This window comes from Salvelinus sp. IW2-2015, unplaced genomic scaffold (assembly GCF_002910315.2).
Source record: "Salvelinus sp. IW2-2015 unplaced genomic scaffold, ASM291031v2 Un_scaffold3497, whole genome shotgun sequence".
NCBI classification, from domain to species: Eukaryota; Metazoa; Chordata; class Actinopteri; order Salmoniformes; family Salmonidae; genus Salvelinus; species Salvelinus sp. IW2-2015.
In genome coordinates, this window is record NW_019944777.1 from 23335 (window position 1) to 41479 (window position 18145).

At 42.9% G+C, this 18145-nt stretch overlaps 1 protein-coding gene across 1 annotated transcript; it reads right to left on the bottom strand.

The window, feature by feature from the left end:
- Positions 1 to 526: 526 nt before the first annotated feature.
- Positions 527 to 13729, bottom strand: LOC112075980 (A-type voltage-gated potassium channel KCND2-like). Its single transcript, XM_024142881.2, has 4 exons — positions 13572 to 13729; positions 9788 to 9883; positions 9212 to 9453; positions 527 to 8353 (listed from the first exon to the last, which is right to left on the bottom strand). The coding sequence occupies exons 1-4, from the start codon at positions 13722 to 13724 to the stop codon at positions 8176 to 8178; spliced, it is 669 nt and encodes a 222-aa protein (XP_023998649.2). The 5' UTR covers positions 13725 to 13729; the 3' UTR covers positions 527 to 8175.
- Between the last annotated feature and the right edge of the window lie 4416 nt (positions 13730 to 18145).

Sequence of the window (18145 nt, forward strand, 5' to 3'; positions counted from 1 at the left end):
CAACATTGGAGTTTGGATAAACTCATCGATATATCTATAAAAACCTCAATAAACCCTCAATAAAAGAAACAATAAACCCATTTCAAGGTCAGGCATCATGTGGGTGCTGCTTTGAACGATAAACCACGACAAATGAAGTAGTCAACTTGGTTAGAGAGAAGGTGTATTTCAAAAATGCATCAAAGGTATTCAGTTCACAATGCCGTTCGGTTAGAGAGGACAGGACGGACAGGAGAGGAACAATCATCTCTTTCATATAAGTAGGTACACAAGTAAGTCAGCTCTTGAGAGAAAGGGCGAGTGTATATCTAGATCACCAATATTACAGCAGCACACACTGAGGACTCAACCCTTATTGCTCATGCTAATGTCACACATACACATACAGGTGAGAGCAATGCGGTCATGCGACACACACACACACACACACACACACACACACACACACACACACACACACACACACACACACACACACACACACACACCACACACACACACACACACACACACACACACACACACACACACACACACACACACAAAGCCCTCCCCCCACACACAGTAGCCCTCCCTAAACAATTGATTCCCATTCAAAATCCTATTTTCCCTAACTCCTTACCCTTAACCCTAACCTTAACACTGACTTGCAATATACAGACAGAGCAGAAAGTTGCAATAGGCCCGCTCAACCCAAGGTTTGATACCAGCACAAACAGAAACCCTCTTAAACCAAACCTTAACCTGAACCCTAACCCTAAATGTAACCCTAACCCTAACCCTAAACCTAAACTTAACCCTTAAAATAGCCTTTTTCCTTGTGGGGACCGGCAAAATTTTTCCACTTGTCCGAATGTTCCTTGTTTTACTATCCTTGTGAGGACTTCTGGTCCCCACAAGAATAGTAAAACTAAAAACACACATACACAGGCACACACAAAACATAACCCTAACCCCAAACCCTAAACCTAACCATTCAGGACATGAAAAAAGTACTGACTTTTCAAAAATGTCCTTGTTTTCCTACCTCATCAGGCCATTCTGGTGAATTGTTAGGACATTGCGATCCTGATAAGGTTGGAAACCATGTACACCCACACCCACATGCACACACTTTTCAAKACTTTTTGGGGAGTAAAAATGTATTCCAATTCAAAATCCTATTTTCCCTAACCCCTAAACTAACCCTAACCCTTAACCAGAGTACGTGAGCGGAGTTGAGCGGTAGGAAATCCCGCTCACTGCTCATGGAGTTGTGCTTGCACACAGCTCCACGTTCTTTCCAACCACTCCCCTAAAAAACGCTCCTCTTCTCACCAGAAAGAAAACTGCTGCTCCAAATTCGCTCCATTCATTAAATCACAATTTAACCAACACCTATCTATTTTTGTGACTACCTGGACCTACTAATTGGTTTTGAAGTATTGAAACCAAACCATATGATTTGAATGAAAAGTATTATCATAAAAATAAAACGGTGAATGTAAGAAGTGCTCATCATTTCAAATAGACTATATGTCACATTAAACAGCATATGAACCAGTGTTGTGTTCGAGACCACCTAAAGCGAGATCGATTCAAGACCAAGACCAGGAGGGTGACAATGGGTCCGAGACCGAGTCAAGACCGAGACCAGAAAAATGTGAGACCATGATTGCAATTTTGTCAAATCACCACTATAATAAGAGTTCAAAAGGTCCAGTATTTCTGTGTTCATATTTCAGAACAGCATGTGGATTCTTTAGACATTCTGAATAGTGAAGAAATGCATGTTGAGGAAAATAGAGCCACTCTACAAATATTACTAACCCAAACACAGTGGGGAACAATGGGCCTTCTACGCCTTCAGAGAAGGACTAAGGATTTATAAAATAATTATTATAATAATATAATAATAATGATATTATTTTCAATGATGTTCTGATTTAATCTATTTAGTTTTGTTGAAAAGGAAAGGGTTAACACTGAAGAGAAAAAAAGATCAARCCAGGATTTTCTTTRCTGGTCTCTGGGGAGATAAATCTAGCTAGCTAAGTCAGTCCTTGGCTATCAGAAGCTAGATAAATGCATCCACCATTCAACTGTATTAGGGCAAACATTTGGAGTGACAGTAGAWTCAACCAATCACATTTTGACTTAATAGTTGGGACCGTTTTTTTACAAAATGTATGGAAACTTTTGCCTTCTTGACGGCCGAACAGGTCACTACGCAATAGTGAGCAGTAGTTTCCCACGGTCTAGCTAGCTAGCATTTGTTGTCAGCTAGTTTGCAGCAGTTGCAGCAGGTGTTATCAATTAATAGACACTGCRGTAAATAAAACCGAATGAAAACATCTGTCTTGTCGAGGCCCGGAGTCTACACACTGGTGAGCTATAGCCAATCAGAGCTACAGTAGGCCTTTAAACAAGCYATTTTCCACACGGGCCTGCCATCATTCACTTTGAACTGGACTGTGTGTTTACAGGCAGTTGCAACAGCGCAACTTTATATCATTAGAGCGCTTTCGCCAAAAACCACAAAATGGTAGTCTCCTCGTCCTTCTGCAGCTTGCCTGCCAATGCATGCTTGTCCCAACCAAGTACCCAAGCTAACTGGTTAAAGTTGGCTAACTTGCTAGCTAGCTGCTTCTAGACACAAATGAGAGAACACCTCACTCTGACCATTTTACTCAACGTAGCAGAGCTGGTTGGGCTGTTTACATGTTATCTAGAGCGATCTTCACTAACTATTACTTTTTTGTCTACGTTTACTGACAATGGTCATATTCAGCGGGTGTTGCACATTCGTAAATTCATCAGTTGTTTTGCACTCTCGCACACTCAGACGAGAGTGCTCTTAAATTGGAGGAGATAGCCAGAGTGAATTTGCGAACGCAAGAGATACAGTTGAAGTCGGAAGTTTACATACACATAGGTTGGASTCATTAAAACTWGTTTTTCAACCACTCCACAAATTTCTTGTTAACAAACTGTAGTTTTGGCAAGTCGGTTAGGACATCTACTGTGTGCATGACACAAGTAATTTTTCCAAGAATTGTTAACAGACAGATTATTTCACTTATAATTCACTGTATCACAATTCCAGTGGGTCAGAGGTTTATATACACTAAGTTGATTGTGCCTTTAAACAGCTTGGAAAATTCCAGAAAATGATGTCATGGCTTTAGAAGCTTCTRATAGGCTAATTGACATAATTTGAGTCAATTGGAGGTGTACTTGTGGATGTATTTCAAGACCTACCTTCAAACTCGATGCCTCTTTGCTTGACATCATGGGAAAATCAAAASAAATCAGCMAAGACCTCAGAAAAAARTGTAGACCTCCACAAGTCTGGTTCATCCTTGGGAGAAATTTCCAAATGCCTGAAGGTACCACATTCATCTGTACAAACAATAGAACGTAAGTATAAACACCATGGGACCACGCAGCCATCATACCGCTCAGGAAAATTGACTCAGTCTCCTAGAGATGAAAGGTACTTTGGTGCGAAAAGTGCAAATCAATCCCAGAACAACAGCAAATTACCTTGTGAAGATGCTGGAGGAAACAGGTACAAAAGTATCTATATCCACAGTAAAACGAGTCCTATATCGACATAACCTGAAAGGCCGCTCAGCAAGGAAGAAGCCACTGCTCCAAAACCGCCATAAAAAAGCCAGATTACGGTTTGCAACTGTACATGGCGACAAAGATCGTACTTTTGGAGAAATGTCCTCTGGTCTGATGAAACAAAAATAGAACTGTTTGGCCATAATGACCATCGTTATGTTTGGAGGCAAAGGGGGAGGCTTGCAAGCCGAAGAACACCATCCCAACCGTGAAGTACGGGGGTGGCAGCATCATGTTGTGGGGGTACTTTGCTGCAGGAGGGACTGGTGCACTTCACAAAATAGATGGCAACATGAGGAAGGAAAATGATGTGGATATATTGAAGCAACATCTCAAGACATCAGTCAAGGAAGTTAAAGCTAGCTCGCAAATGGGTCTTCCAAATGGAAATGACTCCAAGCATACTTCCAAAGTTGTGGCAAAATGGCTTAAGGACAACAAAGTCAGACCAAAATTCACCCAACCTATTGTGGGAAGCTTGTGGAAGGCTACCCGAAATGTTTGACCCAAGTTAAACAATTTAAAGGCAATGCTACCAAATCCTAATTGAGTGTATGTAAACTTCTGACCCACTGGGAATGTGATGAAAGAAATTAAAGTTGAAAGAAATCATTCTCTCTACTATTATTCTGACATTTCACATTCTTAAAATAAAGTGGTGATCCTAACTGATTTTTTTCTAGGATTAAATGTCAGGAATTGTGAAAAACTGAGTTTAAATGTATTTGGCTAAGGTGTATGTAAACCTCCGACTTCAACTGTATGCTAACTGAATAACACTCGTTCAAGTTCTTGCTAGCTAACCAAATGACACCTGCATGTCTAGCTGTGTATAGCCACCGAATAACAATATGAGGGGAAAMAGTCAGTCACTCATTATATTCATTATATTAATCATGCATTGAACTGCATCCATCTATTCTGCCAACAATGCCTTAGTGTACATCATGGAACGTTGAGTCAAGTGTAAACTATTTTTTTTAAATCTCTTATAAAGTTTTTTTTGTAGCATAAACTGGGAATTTTATATTTTTTGACTGATATTATGATTGTCTGTTTTATATCTGCAAAGTAGTTAGAACGCTGTCAGTTCCACTGTCAAAAGTGCTATTTTTGCAACGGGAGGAAATAGTTGTACATTTTGATTGGGAAATGCTTAATGGTTGTGTTTTGTATTCTTATGATTGGGACCTACTGGCTTATTATGTCCGAGTTTATGGACTGCTTATCCTTTATCACCATGCTGTGTGTGACTGCTGTCTTTCCGTCAGCCCTAAGCAGTGGTGTAGTGGTACCTGGAGAAGTGTGTACACTCACATTTTGCTAAAAAGTTCCCAAACGGCCCGCCCAGTGAAGGAATGGCAACCTGTGTTTTCCAATAGATTTTTCTGATTTTCACTCKCAAAATTTGAAAAAATACTAAAATGTAATGATCTCGTGTCCACAACAATGCTTAAACTACATCAATCTGATTGGGTGAGCCTGTGGGCCTGGCTCCCCAGTGGGTGGTTCTGTCCACCCAGTGAGTGGTTCTGTCCACCCAGGCCCATCCATGTCTATGATCCTGATGCAAGCAGCACATGATGACAATTGCGCATCAAAAATGGCCTAGTAACCAACACTTGTGATTGTGTAGGCTACTTTGTGCATGATTTCTCTATTGTACCACATAATTGATACATCTTGTACCTCCACTACGCTACTTTTTTATGCACCAGTAGGGATTAAGCAGTCAGTATACGCAATGCCCACTGAMAAAACGTGGGTATACGGTTTATGCCTGCGTATAGCCTGGTATTACGGTTGCTGTCCTTTCAGAATCACGAACCTGTCACACACCGAAGGCCTATAGGTTCGCCACTGCGCAAACATGTCTGTAATAGATATAACGTATGTTAACATACTGTACTAATGTTTCAAGAAAGGAGTGTATATTTGGCCTGGCGAAGCAGTTTTATGCGCTGATTGAATTGAAGCTGATATTACTCGTTTTTTTTTTACTTCTCTGGTCTCAGCTGGTCTCGGGAGAAATTTGCGTCCTCACTGTCCTAGACCGAGTCAAGACAGAGTACAAATGTATCCGACACCGAGACAAGACCAAGACACTCAATACGTGGTCTCGAGACCGGACTTGAGACTCGAGTACTACACCACTGATAAACACTCGAAATAGGTCAGGAGCCAAACAGGGAGCCTAATAAGGAACGGAAATGAAGTACTTAGGCTATATTATTTCAATTATTTCAAGGCTATAGCCTACAAAGAAATGCATTGTGAAGCATTTGMGAATGCGACACACTAGGCTGGTAGGGAGACATGGACATTAAGCGCTCAACATTTTGTTSTATTAAACCATTATAGTCTATAAATTGCGCATATCGGCTGTGACTTATGTGCATATCGCATATCGGCTGTGACAAATTAAACGAAAAATGCCAGTTTAGCCTTCAGGGTCAGGTGCCTGGATAGCAGGCCAGCAGCGGAGAATATCCTATCCGCGCTTCAGAGCCACTGTGGATGGTAAACATCCTTTTAGCCACCCTTGCTAGGCTGGGCAGTTTTTCATTTTTATTTTTTCATAGGTAGGCCTAAAGGCAGTGGTGTAAAGTACTTAATAMGTTTTTTKGGGTATCTGTACTTTACAATTTCTATTTTTGACTACTTTTACTTTTAGACAATCAGGTAAAGACAATCAGGTACTTTTTAATCCATACATTTTCCCTGACACCCAAAAGTGCTCACTATATTTTGAATGCTGAGCAGGACAGGAAAATTGTCCAATTTATGCGTTTATCAAGAAAACATTCCCGGTCATTGCTACTGCCTCTGATCTGGCGGACTCACTAAACACACATGCTTCATTTGTAAATTATGTCTGAGTGTTGGGGATAGCCCCTGGCTATCCGTAAATTAAAAAATAATAATATAATCATATAATAATATAATCAATTTGAAATTATTTATACTTTTACTTTTCATACTTAAGTATATTTAAAACCAAATACTTTAAAACTTTTACTCAAGTACTATTTTACTGGGTGACTTTCACTTCTACTTGAGTCATTTTCTATTAAGGTATCTTTACTTTTACTCAAGTATGACAAAACTGTACTTTTCCACCACTGCCTAAAGGTTTTTAGGCAAAATAACCCAACCAAAACGGAAAGCTCCTTGAAAGTTGGAATATGCCAGGCCTATTGGGACAAAATCAAGTATGGCCTATTGTATAGGTAATATAGCAAAAATGAAGGAAACTTTTAAGAGATCTGATTTCTTGTTGATAAACACTTTGCTACAATGACACACTTAATGAGCTACACACTCTTTCCTTTCTTTTAGCATGTGCACGTAATAAGTACACCATCATACTTTCGGGATATGTGTCTTTTCAGATTCCACAATGATTCTTTAGTTGTGGACACATCACTGCACACTACATCACTGCACTCTCTCTCTTGCTCTAGGCCGTCATCTTTGTAAGTCACCTTGATTTTGCAGCTGCCAGTAGCTAAAGAAAGGGGCTATAGCAGCACACAAGTAAACATGCATGCTTACCCGGGCATGCCCTGGGCTCGTGAAATGAGCGCTACTGGAGCAAAATTGGAGCGGGCAAGAAGGATGATGCTCCAGCTCCGTTCCACTTCACTCGCGTACTCTGCCCTTAACCTAACCTTAACCCTAACCTTAACCACAACCTGTAACCCTAAACCTTAACTCCTAACCCTAACCTTAACCACAACCTGTAACCCTAAACCTTAACTCCTAACCCTAACCTTAAACGTAACCCTAACATAAACCCCAAACCATAAACCTAACCCTTAAGCCTAAAATTGAATTTTAACAAATTCAGTCCTGACTTTTCAAACATTTTCTAGTTTTCTTACCTTGTCAGGACATTTTGGTGACTTTTTTGGTGACTCCTGATAAGTTAGGAAAAGATGTACACACATAGCACACACAGTGCATACACCACCTTGCTCTCCTTTTTGTCAAAATATTTTAAATTACTTTTTCTTTTCTTTCCTACTCCACACATTTCAGAACATGGCAAATATACATCTGCTCTAGTCAAACTCACGGCCTTAACAAACAATAAAAACCAATACWAATTCCACCTCCCCCATTTCGGTTTTAAGACATCACATTTAGACACACAATATAGAAAAAATAGTAATRGTAAGTTTTCCCTTGAAGAGTGTTTGGAGGGAGTAGCTGCWGTTAGTTAGTTAGCCAGGTGGCTAAACGCTCTCCGCTAATTTGTAAGGCGCTAATCTCAGTCGCCACGGCAACGCAGTCTCTCACCCACCAAAAAATCCAAGGCGGAGCTTTCTGCTGCAGCTTTACACTGCAACTTTATTTCACCACAAGAGCAGACGTGTAGTAGCTACGTGTAGGAAAACAAAAAGGATCCTGCAGCCTAAACTGTCCCCCCTAACCACCACACCTCCCCTTACCCCCTCCCCTCCGTTCTCTGATTGGAGCAGGGAAGGGTCTCTCTTCTCTAGCTCTCTCTATCTCTCTCTCCGTGTTAGGGTTGCCATGGAGATGGGGTGGGGGGCGAGGGGCCTAGAGTGCGGACACTCTGACGATGTTGGCCTGTGAGTAGTCAGGGGAGGAGGCGGAGCCGTCGTTCTCGGGCGTGGTGACGGGCGGCGTGGGCAGCGTGATGACGGCCGCCGTGATGTAGGGCTGCTTGCAGTTCAGAGGCACCGTCTCCTCGAACTTAGCGTTCAGACTGGAGCGACTGGAGAGGGGGGGAGAAGAACAAGAAAGGTGAAATAGACAGAGACAGACAGGATGTCCAGCCAGAGAGAAAGTGGTCCAGTGTTTAGTAACACAGAGAGACAAGACAACTGTACATTCCATGGCCAGGGTTCCCAGACCAGACGGACCACACATACACCGAAACCATGCCACAGCTGGACATAGCCAGCATACCAACACACTGACTCACCATTGGAAGAGACTGGCACACTGTGTGTTTGTGTCTGTGTGTGTGCGATGCTGCCATAACAACCACTATGAATGCATATTTGTGTGTATATTATGTGGTCTATGAATAGTTATTAAGTATATGTGTGTGTGTTTGTGTGTGTTGTGTGTGTGTGTGTGTGTTGTGTGTGTGGTGTGTGTGTGTGTGTGTGTGTGTGTGTGTGGTGTGCGTGTGTACCTGTTGTCAGTCGGTCCTTCATTCTATTCGTTAATGTGTGTATGTGGTGTATACAGTGTGTGTGTTTGCATATGTATTTAGTTTATTAGAATCCCATTAGATACTACACATGTAGCAGCTACTCTTAATGGGGCCACATAAAACATACATACATACACATACATCACCAAGTACAAAACATACAAATACATCAAATAAATAATATGAAACCAGAGTTTTAGATGGATTTAAGGCCAATTATTGTGAATTACCCATTCTGATACTGCTGTAAAGCCCTGCTAAGAGTCTCAGTGAGCTCACAGGTTGTAGGTGCGGATGTGTAGGTGTGCAATCATCAGCCTACTTTAGCTTCTTGTAAAACAAGTGGGAAATCATTTGTGAAAATAGAGAAGATACTGTTCACGTGTGTGTACACTGCATGTATGTCTGTACCTGTTAGTGATGGGTCTCTCTCTGATGTGGATGGTGCTRAGCTCCTGGATGCTGTTCCTATGCCCTCCAGTCATGTTGGAGTTGGGCACGTTGAAGCTCTTCCTCTTGTTGCGTCGCGAGCAGCACGACAGGCCTTGGGAGGAGGAGCCAGAGGAKAGGGAGGGGGAGTGAGGCGGGTGCTTCGCCATGGAAACCTCCAGTAGGCTGGTCTCAAACGTTTGCTCATCCACAAACTCATGATTCTGAGAGAGAGGGGGAGGATGGAATGAGAGAGAGAGATAGAGACCACACATGTTACTTTTGTGGACAAGGATCGAGACAAAACAAAAGTGCAGACTACRGCATCCATATTAGGAGTTTTGCCTGACATCTGACGACTTCCTAATATGGATACCGTACTATACTCTTCAAATCACATTTTATTGGTCACATACACGTGGTTAGTAGATTGCGGGCGTAGCAAAATGCCCGTACTCTTAATTCATGGCTTCTGCTTCGTCATGAACATACATAGATAACAGCAGTGGATATGTCTCCTATTCTCCACCACAGTAATTTGTAAAGCATTGTTCTTACCGTGGTCTTCTCCAGGCAGTGCAATAGGTGATTGTGGTGCGTATCGAACATGGGRTTGGCCTTGCACACCAGCGCCTGGCCTGCTGCCTTTGATGCCTTTTGGGCACAAAAACAAAGATGGACACATATTAACACTTTATTTAAACAGACTACAAAACATGTCCCTCCACGGGGTAGACARGGGACCAACCAACCARAGCAGGAGACAGAGAGGGACGGAGCTAATGCTCTCACAACGYTAYTGCAACCTTCTGCTGTGGCACAGGAACATTAKGAGAACATTAGGGTCTGTCCATCTCCATTGATCTCCCCCTCCAAGCTCAATRTCCTCCCATGGTTTTTGATGARTCACTCAWTGGTTCAAACTCAGCCTTTCAACAACAACAAAAACATTTCAAGACRTCTGTTGWTGATGTGTATACTGGTAGGCCTAYTTGTCCTGATGTTTGTGTCTGTCTTTCTGTTTTTCTGTTGGTCAGTGTTGACTCAAGCCTCATTTGACCCACGAGAGYCACCGTAGCCTTTCCATACCGGGCCGGATTCAATGAGACGCAGAGGAATGAACCAAGGAGAATGTCTATAAAATCCTGTTCTTCGGACATGTGGAATTTGGAACTCAGAACTTGGAAGTTATGTGTGGGACACCGTCCTCCAATAAGCTTCACTGCGTCACTTTGACTCCGCCCCMGCATGTGGCATCGGTTGCTGGCTGATGACATGCATCTCATTCCTCCATGTGATGGCGATCCATGACGYGTTCTGATGATGTCATACCCATAGCCTTGCTAAAAACGTGGGAAATCCAAAATGCAAGTGAGAAAAAAAATAAACACATGGAAATGAAATAGCAGATAAAGGAGAAGAAGAACAAGAAGAACAAGAGCAGGGAAGTAGAGATGAGGGTGGTTGCAGAGAGACCCGTTTCACCATTCGAAGGTGACGGGAGGCAGTTCTCTTCCCCCCACCCCCACCTTGTGGCCAAGCCTCATGGATTGGATGCACTGACACCGGTGAGGAGTGGTAGTGTGAGCCATTCACCCCCAGTTCCATTAGTTGGCACCAGAGCCCCAGTGCAGTCTTGGTGGGGGTGAGATAGAGAATAAGAGAGAGAGAGAGAGAGAGAGAGGGGTGGTGGTCGAGGGTGAATAGTGACGTTAGAGAGGTGGGACACCATGGAAGACGTAACAGCTCTGAATGAGAGAGAGGGGAAGGGTGCGTCCCCTTGTCCCCATCCCCCAATCGGGTTTTCGGCATGCACTAACCGGCATCTCACGGACCCTCCCCCMAAAAATATATTWAAAAAATGAAAAAAGATATATTCAAAAGAACACCACTCGGATCCACGGTTACCTCGCCAATGAGGTCACTCAGCAGCCCGTTGCTTTTATACTGCAAATAAGCGCTAGTCCCTCCACTCTTCCTCGCGGCAATTCTACCAAGCTTGGTTTTCTGTTTGTGAACAAAACCACACGTGCATTTAGCCTGCCACTGAATGTGTGCGTGAGTGAGTGTGAGTGTGAGAGTGTGTGTGAGTGAATGTGTGTGTATGTGTGTGTGTGAATGAGTGTGAGTGAGTGAGTGAGCATAAAAAACAGAAAGCCATACCATCCTTCTGCACGCCTCTAGAAACAGCAGAGAGACCCACTGCGCTTGAAAGACTATAAATATGTTCTCCAGTAATACATGTAAATTCCGAGCCTGTAAATCCCACTATCTGACAGTGGCTAGATGAAAACCTTGTATTGCAGCTGTATTCATCCAAGGCCACTCTCTTTTATGGTGAATGTTGGTGAATAAAATAACTTGGTATCCACTATGCACAGACAGGCACATGCATGCACCAGCATTGCCCCCTTATCTGAGATATTTACTGCAGCCCTCATCCTCCACATACGACACCCGTTCTGCCAGTCACATTCTGTTAAAGGTCCCCAGAGCACACACATCCCTGGGTCGCTCGTCTTTTCAGTTAGCTGCAGCTAGCGACTGGAACGAGCTGCAACAAACACTGCAACAAACACTCAAACTGGACAGTTTTATCTCAATCTCTTCATTCAAAGACTCAATCATGGACACTCTTACTGACAGTTGTGGCTGCTTTGTATGATGTATTGTTGTCTCTACCTTCTTGCCCTTTGTGCTGTTGTCTGTGCCCAATAATGTTTGTACCATGTTTTGTGCTGCTACCATGTTGTGCTGCTGCCATGTTGTGTTGCTACCATGTTGTTGTCATGTTGTTGCTAACATGCTGTGTTGTTGTCATGCTATGTTGTTTTCTTAGGTCTCTCTCTTTATGTAGTGTTGTGTTGTCTCGTTGTGATGTGTGTTTTGTCCTATATTTTAATTTCATTTAAAMAWWWWTTTTTKTWKCCCAGCCTCCGTCCCCGCAGGAGGCCTTTTGCCTTTTGGTAGACAGTCATTGTAAATAAGAATTGGTTTTTATCTGACTTGCATAGTTAAATAAAGGTTCAATAGAATAAAATAGAGGAACACACAGCGAGGTTCAGTAGCACACACACACAAGCAATCCTGTATCTCTGTTTAACATCCATGTTTCCAGTCAAACCCCAGAGCTCAGTCATCATCCCTCCGAAATGGAAAAACAGATTGTTGTTCTTGGGAGGGAGCTACTTACTGGATGCTCAACAGGGGCACGAGTTATCTTCCTTCTCTTCCCCCCCCGTCCTCATTCTCTCCTTCCTCTCTCCACCTTCTCGCTCTCTCGCTCCCCATCTTTCCCCTTTCCTCGTCTGTCTGCTCTGTCTGTCTGTCTTCTGTTCTGCTGTCTGTCTGTCTGTCTGTCTGTCTGTCTGTCTGTCTGTCTGTCTGTCTGTCTGTGTCTCTTTCTCGAAGTCTCCTGTGTGGATTTAGCGTTCTAATTTAAAGTCCGACTCCAGTCTACTTTTCAAGTCATTTAACACCTGATTTACTTAACAAAAGGCACATCTCAATAAGTGGTCGAGGTAAGTCACGACACAAGTGTGTGTGTGTGTGGGGGGGCTTTCATCTTTTGGTCCTATTGCTCCTCTATTGTTCCTCAAGCAAGAGGGGAGGTCGATGACATCACAAAGGCACCATCAGACCAACTCCTTGAAGTTTGCAGTTGTGTCTAAAAAACACTATTTTGCGTAAAACATATTTTTTTACCCTTTAGTGTGTGTACTTTTACTGTGTTCATACTTGGGATATCGCTTTTCAAAAGGAAAAGTAATACAATCACTGGAGGACGTCTTTAAGAGTGAGGGAGTAACCGTGAAGTATCATGTAATATCTATGTGTCCATTGTGTAGCCCACTCCTTTGCACATAGAGACGTCTCTGTGTTTCTCTAATTATTGATATGGAAGTCGGGGTGGTCCCGTATGGCCATTCCGGTTAATATATCACAGGAAGGACACACACAGACACACACACACACATAATCACACACTATCCCACATACACACTGCGTTTGTACACACACACACAAACACAAAAGCCTGGTAATCTTCCATGTGCTCTCCAATACACTCTGTGTCTACCGCCCAACAACTCACTCTCTGCTGTTTCCATCTCTGCTGGAGTGTGTGTACAGTATGTATCTGTGCATAGCAGCATGTTTGCGAGTTCCATTCCATTCTCGGACACACACAGACATCGGTTACAGCGAGTGATTTTTTTCTCTCTAGGACATTGCCGCAACCACATACAGCTCTGTTGGACCCTTCCAGGTCAGGGTTCATGACCTTTATGGCCCAAGACCTATGGTGTCACGGCAGGCGTGAGGGTGGGACATTGTTGGGTACCTTTTGGGCGCGTCTCTTGTCTGCCCGCTGGCTCTGGTGGTAAATGCGGCTGAAGTTGGACACGATGACGGGCACGGGCAGGGCGATGACCAACACACCGCTCAGAGAACAGACAGAACCAACGATCTTCCCTACAATGGTCTTAGGAACCATGTCTCCATATCTGNGAGAGAGAGAGAAATAGAGAGAGAAGGAGAGAGAGAAGTTAGGACTTCAGGGTGGGGGTTTTATGCACATCCAAAGTGATGACAGGAGCTGGACAATAGTTATTCAATTAATAGAAAATAAGGGACTGTCTTCGGGGGCAGCAACACTGTGAGCATATAGGACCCATCTTCAATCAGAAAACCAACACACTTACTTAACATTGAGTGTGTCATTTTARAGAACATTCAACCATTTCCTAGTAGGTCATTGTCTTGTCATGGYCATCTTTACCATGCATACATTAGAATGGGTAAACTCAGATACAGTACAGTATACAACCACTTGATGGCACTAGAGAGCCATCGAGCACCCACCCCTGGCCTGCACATTATACATGATGGAAGACACTGTAGATATTAAATGTTATGTTAATTACTTATTTTATGTTTGCTGTAGTGTTGGCCTATAATGCATTACCCCGTGGTAAATACTTTTAGGAAATTTCAAAGCGGAAAACTTCTGAAAAGGAAGAACCCAGTTTATTTAAAAGTCCAAAATGACACAGAAAATGCCAAACACAAACCATCTCTCTGGTGAATGGTCTCTAGGCCTAGTTTCTTTTCTGCTACATCATCCTCATCTTCCCCTATTCCCTCTTTCTTTCCCCTCTTTAAAAACATGTCTCATTCATTATTTGACACCACCACAATCCCCCCTCCCCTTTCCTTTTCACCCTCTCATCCAGCCTATTCCCCCTCGCTGTATTCCCATCGTTAGACGCAGGGACGCCCGAGTGGGAACACAAAGTACCGGAGTGTTTCTTTTGGAAGTGCCGGAATGTTCTTTAGAGCGAGCCTAATGACAGAGTTGCACAGTCACAAACAAACAGAGAGCCTCTAAACCATCTGTAGGCAAACATGGATAGAGCTATATCATAGCACTGGGAGTGTTTTTCCATCTCTTTCTCACCCCAGAGCTGTTAGAATGTGCTTAGTTAGGGATTTGGGTGAAGGTTTTGGCCTCTAGAAACTGGGCTGCACTCACAAATGGCGAACTAACTAACTGCACACGCGCACAGACACACACCACACACACACACACACACACAACACACACACACACACACACACACACACACACCACACACACACACACACCCACACACACACACAACACACCCACACCACACACACACACACACACACACCACACACACACACACACACACACACCTCCCCTTGCATGGCCTCCAGAAGCCCCTGTCAGTAAATAGGGTTTCAGTAGTCTCAGGGGTTTCAGTAAATCCCACCACTGTTCTGTCTGCCCTCCGCTCAGTGAGTCAGCCCACCGATTTACAACACGGCAACCCCTGAAACCATGGCAACAACCAACACCCACAGCCGGACCTGGAGATCTTCAACACACAGAGAGATTCCTGTTAGATGAGTGATGTCATTACCGCACGATCCTGAGGTCAGTGTTGGCTGCTTTGGATATGAGTTTGGATATGAGTTTGAAAATGAGTTTGTAAGAGCAGTATACAGTTGAAGTCGGAAGTTTACATACACCTTAGCCGAATACATTTAAACACAGTTCACAATTCCTGACATTTAATCCTAGTAAAAATTCTCTGTCTTAGGTCAGTTAGGATCACCACTTTTTTTAGAATGTGAAATGTCAAATAAATAGTAGGAGAATGATTTATTTTAGCTTTGTTCTTCATTACATTCCCATGGGTCAGAAGTTTACGTACAGTCAATTAGGTAGCATTGCCATTTAAATTGTTAACTGGTGTCAAACGTTTCAGGTACTCCACAGCTTCCACAATAAATTGGGTGAATTTTGGCCATTCTCCTGACAGAGCTGGTGTAAGAGTCAGGTTTGTAGGCCTACTTGCTCACACCCGCTTTTTCAGTTCTGCCCACAAATGTTCTGAAGGATTGAGGTCTGGGCTTTGTGATGGCCACTCCAATACTGACTTTGTTGCCTTAAGCAATTTGCCACAACTTTGGAAGTATGCTTGGGGTCATTGTCCATTTGGAAGACCATTTGCGACAAGCTTTAACTTCCTGGACTGATGTCTTGAGATGTTGCTTCAATATATCCACATAATTTTCCTCCCTCATGATGCCATCTATTTTGTGAAGTGCACAGTCCCTCCTGCAGCAAAACACCCCATAACATGATGCTGCACCGCGCGTGCTTCACGGTTGGGATGGTGTTCTTCGGCTTGCAAGCCTCCCCCTTTTCCTCAAAATAACGATGGTCATTAGGCCAAACAGTTCTATTTTGTTTCATCAGACCATTCTCCAAAAGTACGATCTTGTCCCCATGTGCAGTTGCAACCGTAGTCTGGCTTTTTATGACGGTTTTGGAGCAGTGCTTCTTCCTTGCGAGCGGCCTTTCAGGTTATGTCGATATAGGACTCGTTTACTGTGGATATAGATACTTTTGTACCTGTTTCCTCCAGCATCTTCATAATGTTGCTTTGTTCTGGGATTGATTTGCACTTTTCGCACTAAAAGTACGTTCATCTCTAGGAGACAGAAAGCGTCTCCTTCCTGAGTGGTATGATGGCTGCGTGGTCCCATGGTGTTTATACTTGCTACTATTGTTTGTACAGATGAACGTGGTTCTTCAGGCGTTGGAAATTGCTCCCAAGGATGAACCAGATTTGTGGAGGTCTCACTTCTTTTTCTGAGGTCTTGGCTGATTTGTTTGATTTTCCCATGATGTCAAGCAAAGAGGCACTGAGTTGAAGGTAGGCCTTGAAATACATCCACAGTAACACCTCCAATTGACTCAAATGATGTCAATTAGCCTAACAGAAGCTTCTAAAACCATGACACATTTTCTGGAATTTTCCAAGCTGTTTAAAGGCACAGTCAACTTAGTATATGTAAACCTCGACCCCACTGGAATTGTGATACAGTGAATATAAGTGAAAATCTGTCTGTAAACAATTTTGGAAAAATTACGTGTTCATGCACAAGTAGATGTCCTAACCGATTGCCAAAACTATAGTTTTGTAACCAAGAAATTGTTGGGGTGGTTGAAAAACGAGTTTTATATGAATGACTCCACCTAAATGTATTAAACGTCCGACTTCAACTGTATGAGCTCAAAGTGTGGTTCGATCCCTCCAATGTCCCACCTCCTTAAGGTATGAATTTGAATAGGAGTATATAGTAGGCCTACCCCCCTTTAGATACAAGTTGAGTTTAGATATGAGTTTAGATATGGGTTTTAGATATGGGTATGAGTTATATAACACCCTTATTTAAATAATTCTGTAACTGTTAGAAGTATGAGCTTTAACATGTGGAGATGAGTGGGAGTATGAGTTTTAGATACGAGTCTGGTATGAGTTTTAGACATGAGCATGGATATGAGTTAGTTTTAGATATTAGTTATTGGGTATAGGGTATGAGTTTTAGATATGAGTAATGGTTAATATGTATGAGTTAGAATTAGAATGGGTATATGGGTATGCGTTTGATAGAGTAATTGGTATATGGGTATGAGTTTTAGATATGAGTAATTGGGTATATGGGTATGAGTTTAGATATGAGTTATTGGTATATGGTATGAGTTTAGATATGAGTATTGGGTATATGGGTATAGAGTTTTAGATAGGATTGGATATGGGTAGAGTTTAGATATAGTTATTGGGTATATGGTATAAGTTTAGATATTAGTCTAGTACAAGAGATCTCCTTGTGAATAATTGAATTACTAGAAGAGCTGCAGGCTCATCTACTCAGCACATGAAAGACTGTACCATAATTACACACAACAAAGGAGTACAATTCCTCCATTAGCGTTACTGTAATTAACCATGAAGAGAGATAGAAGAAAGGGGAGGAGGGGATGGAAGGATAGAGAGAGAGAGAGAGAGAGAGAGAGAGAAGAGAGAGAGAGGAGAAGAGAGAGAGAGAGAGAGAAGAGAGAGAGAGAAGAAGAGAGAGAGAGAGAGGAGAGAGAGAGAGAGAGAGAGAGAGAGAGCGGAGGCAGAAGATAGAGGGAGCAAATAGAGGAGAGCCGACAGGATGGGTACTGTCTGTGTCTGTAACCCCCACCCCCAATTCGCTCCTGCCAAAGTGCCAGTTGCCTGGACAACCAGAACAGCCGCAGAGCAGGTCGTTCCCCTCCCTACTCCTCTCTCACCCCCCTCCATCTCTCTTCCTCCTGTGTCTGTAACAGGTAGCATCCTCCTGTTCTCCTGGCAGCTTGCCTTTATAAGGACCTAGGATTTGTATATCTCTACACACAATGTATTCTTTAGGAGACCTCCCACTCCAAGAACACAAGACTACCAAGGACATGATCGGAGCCAGACAAAGGCCCCTGCTAAGTCTAATAGGGCTAATTAGATTGTATCTATCTGAATGTGTATAGCCGCCCACTCTGTGATAACATAGCTTTGT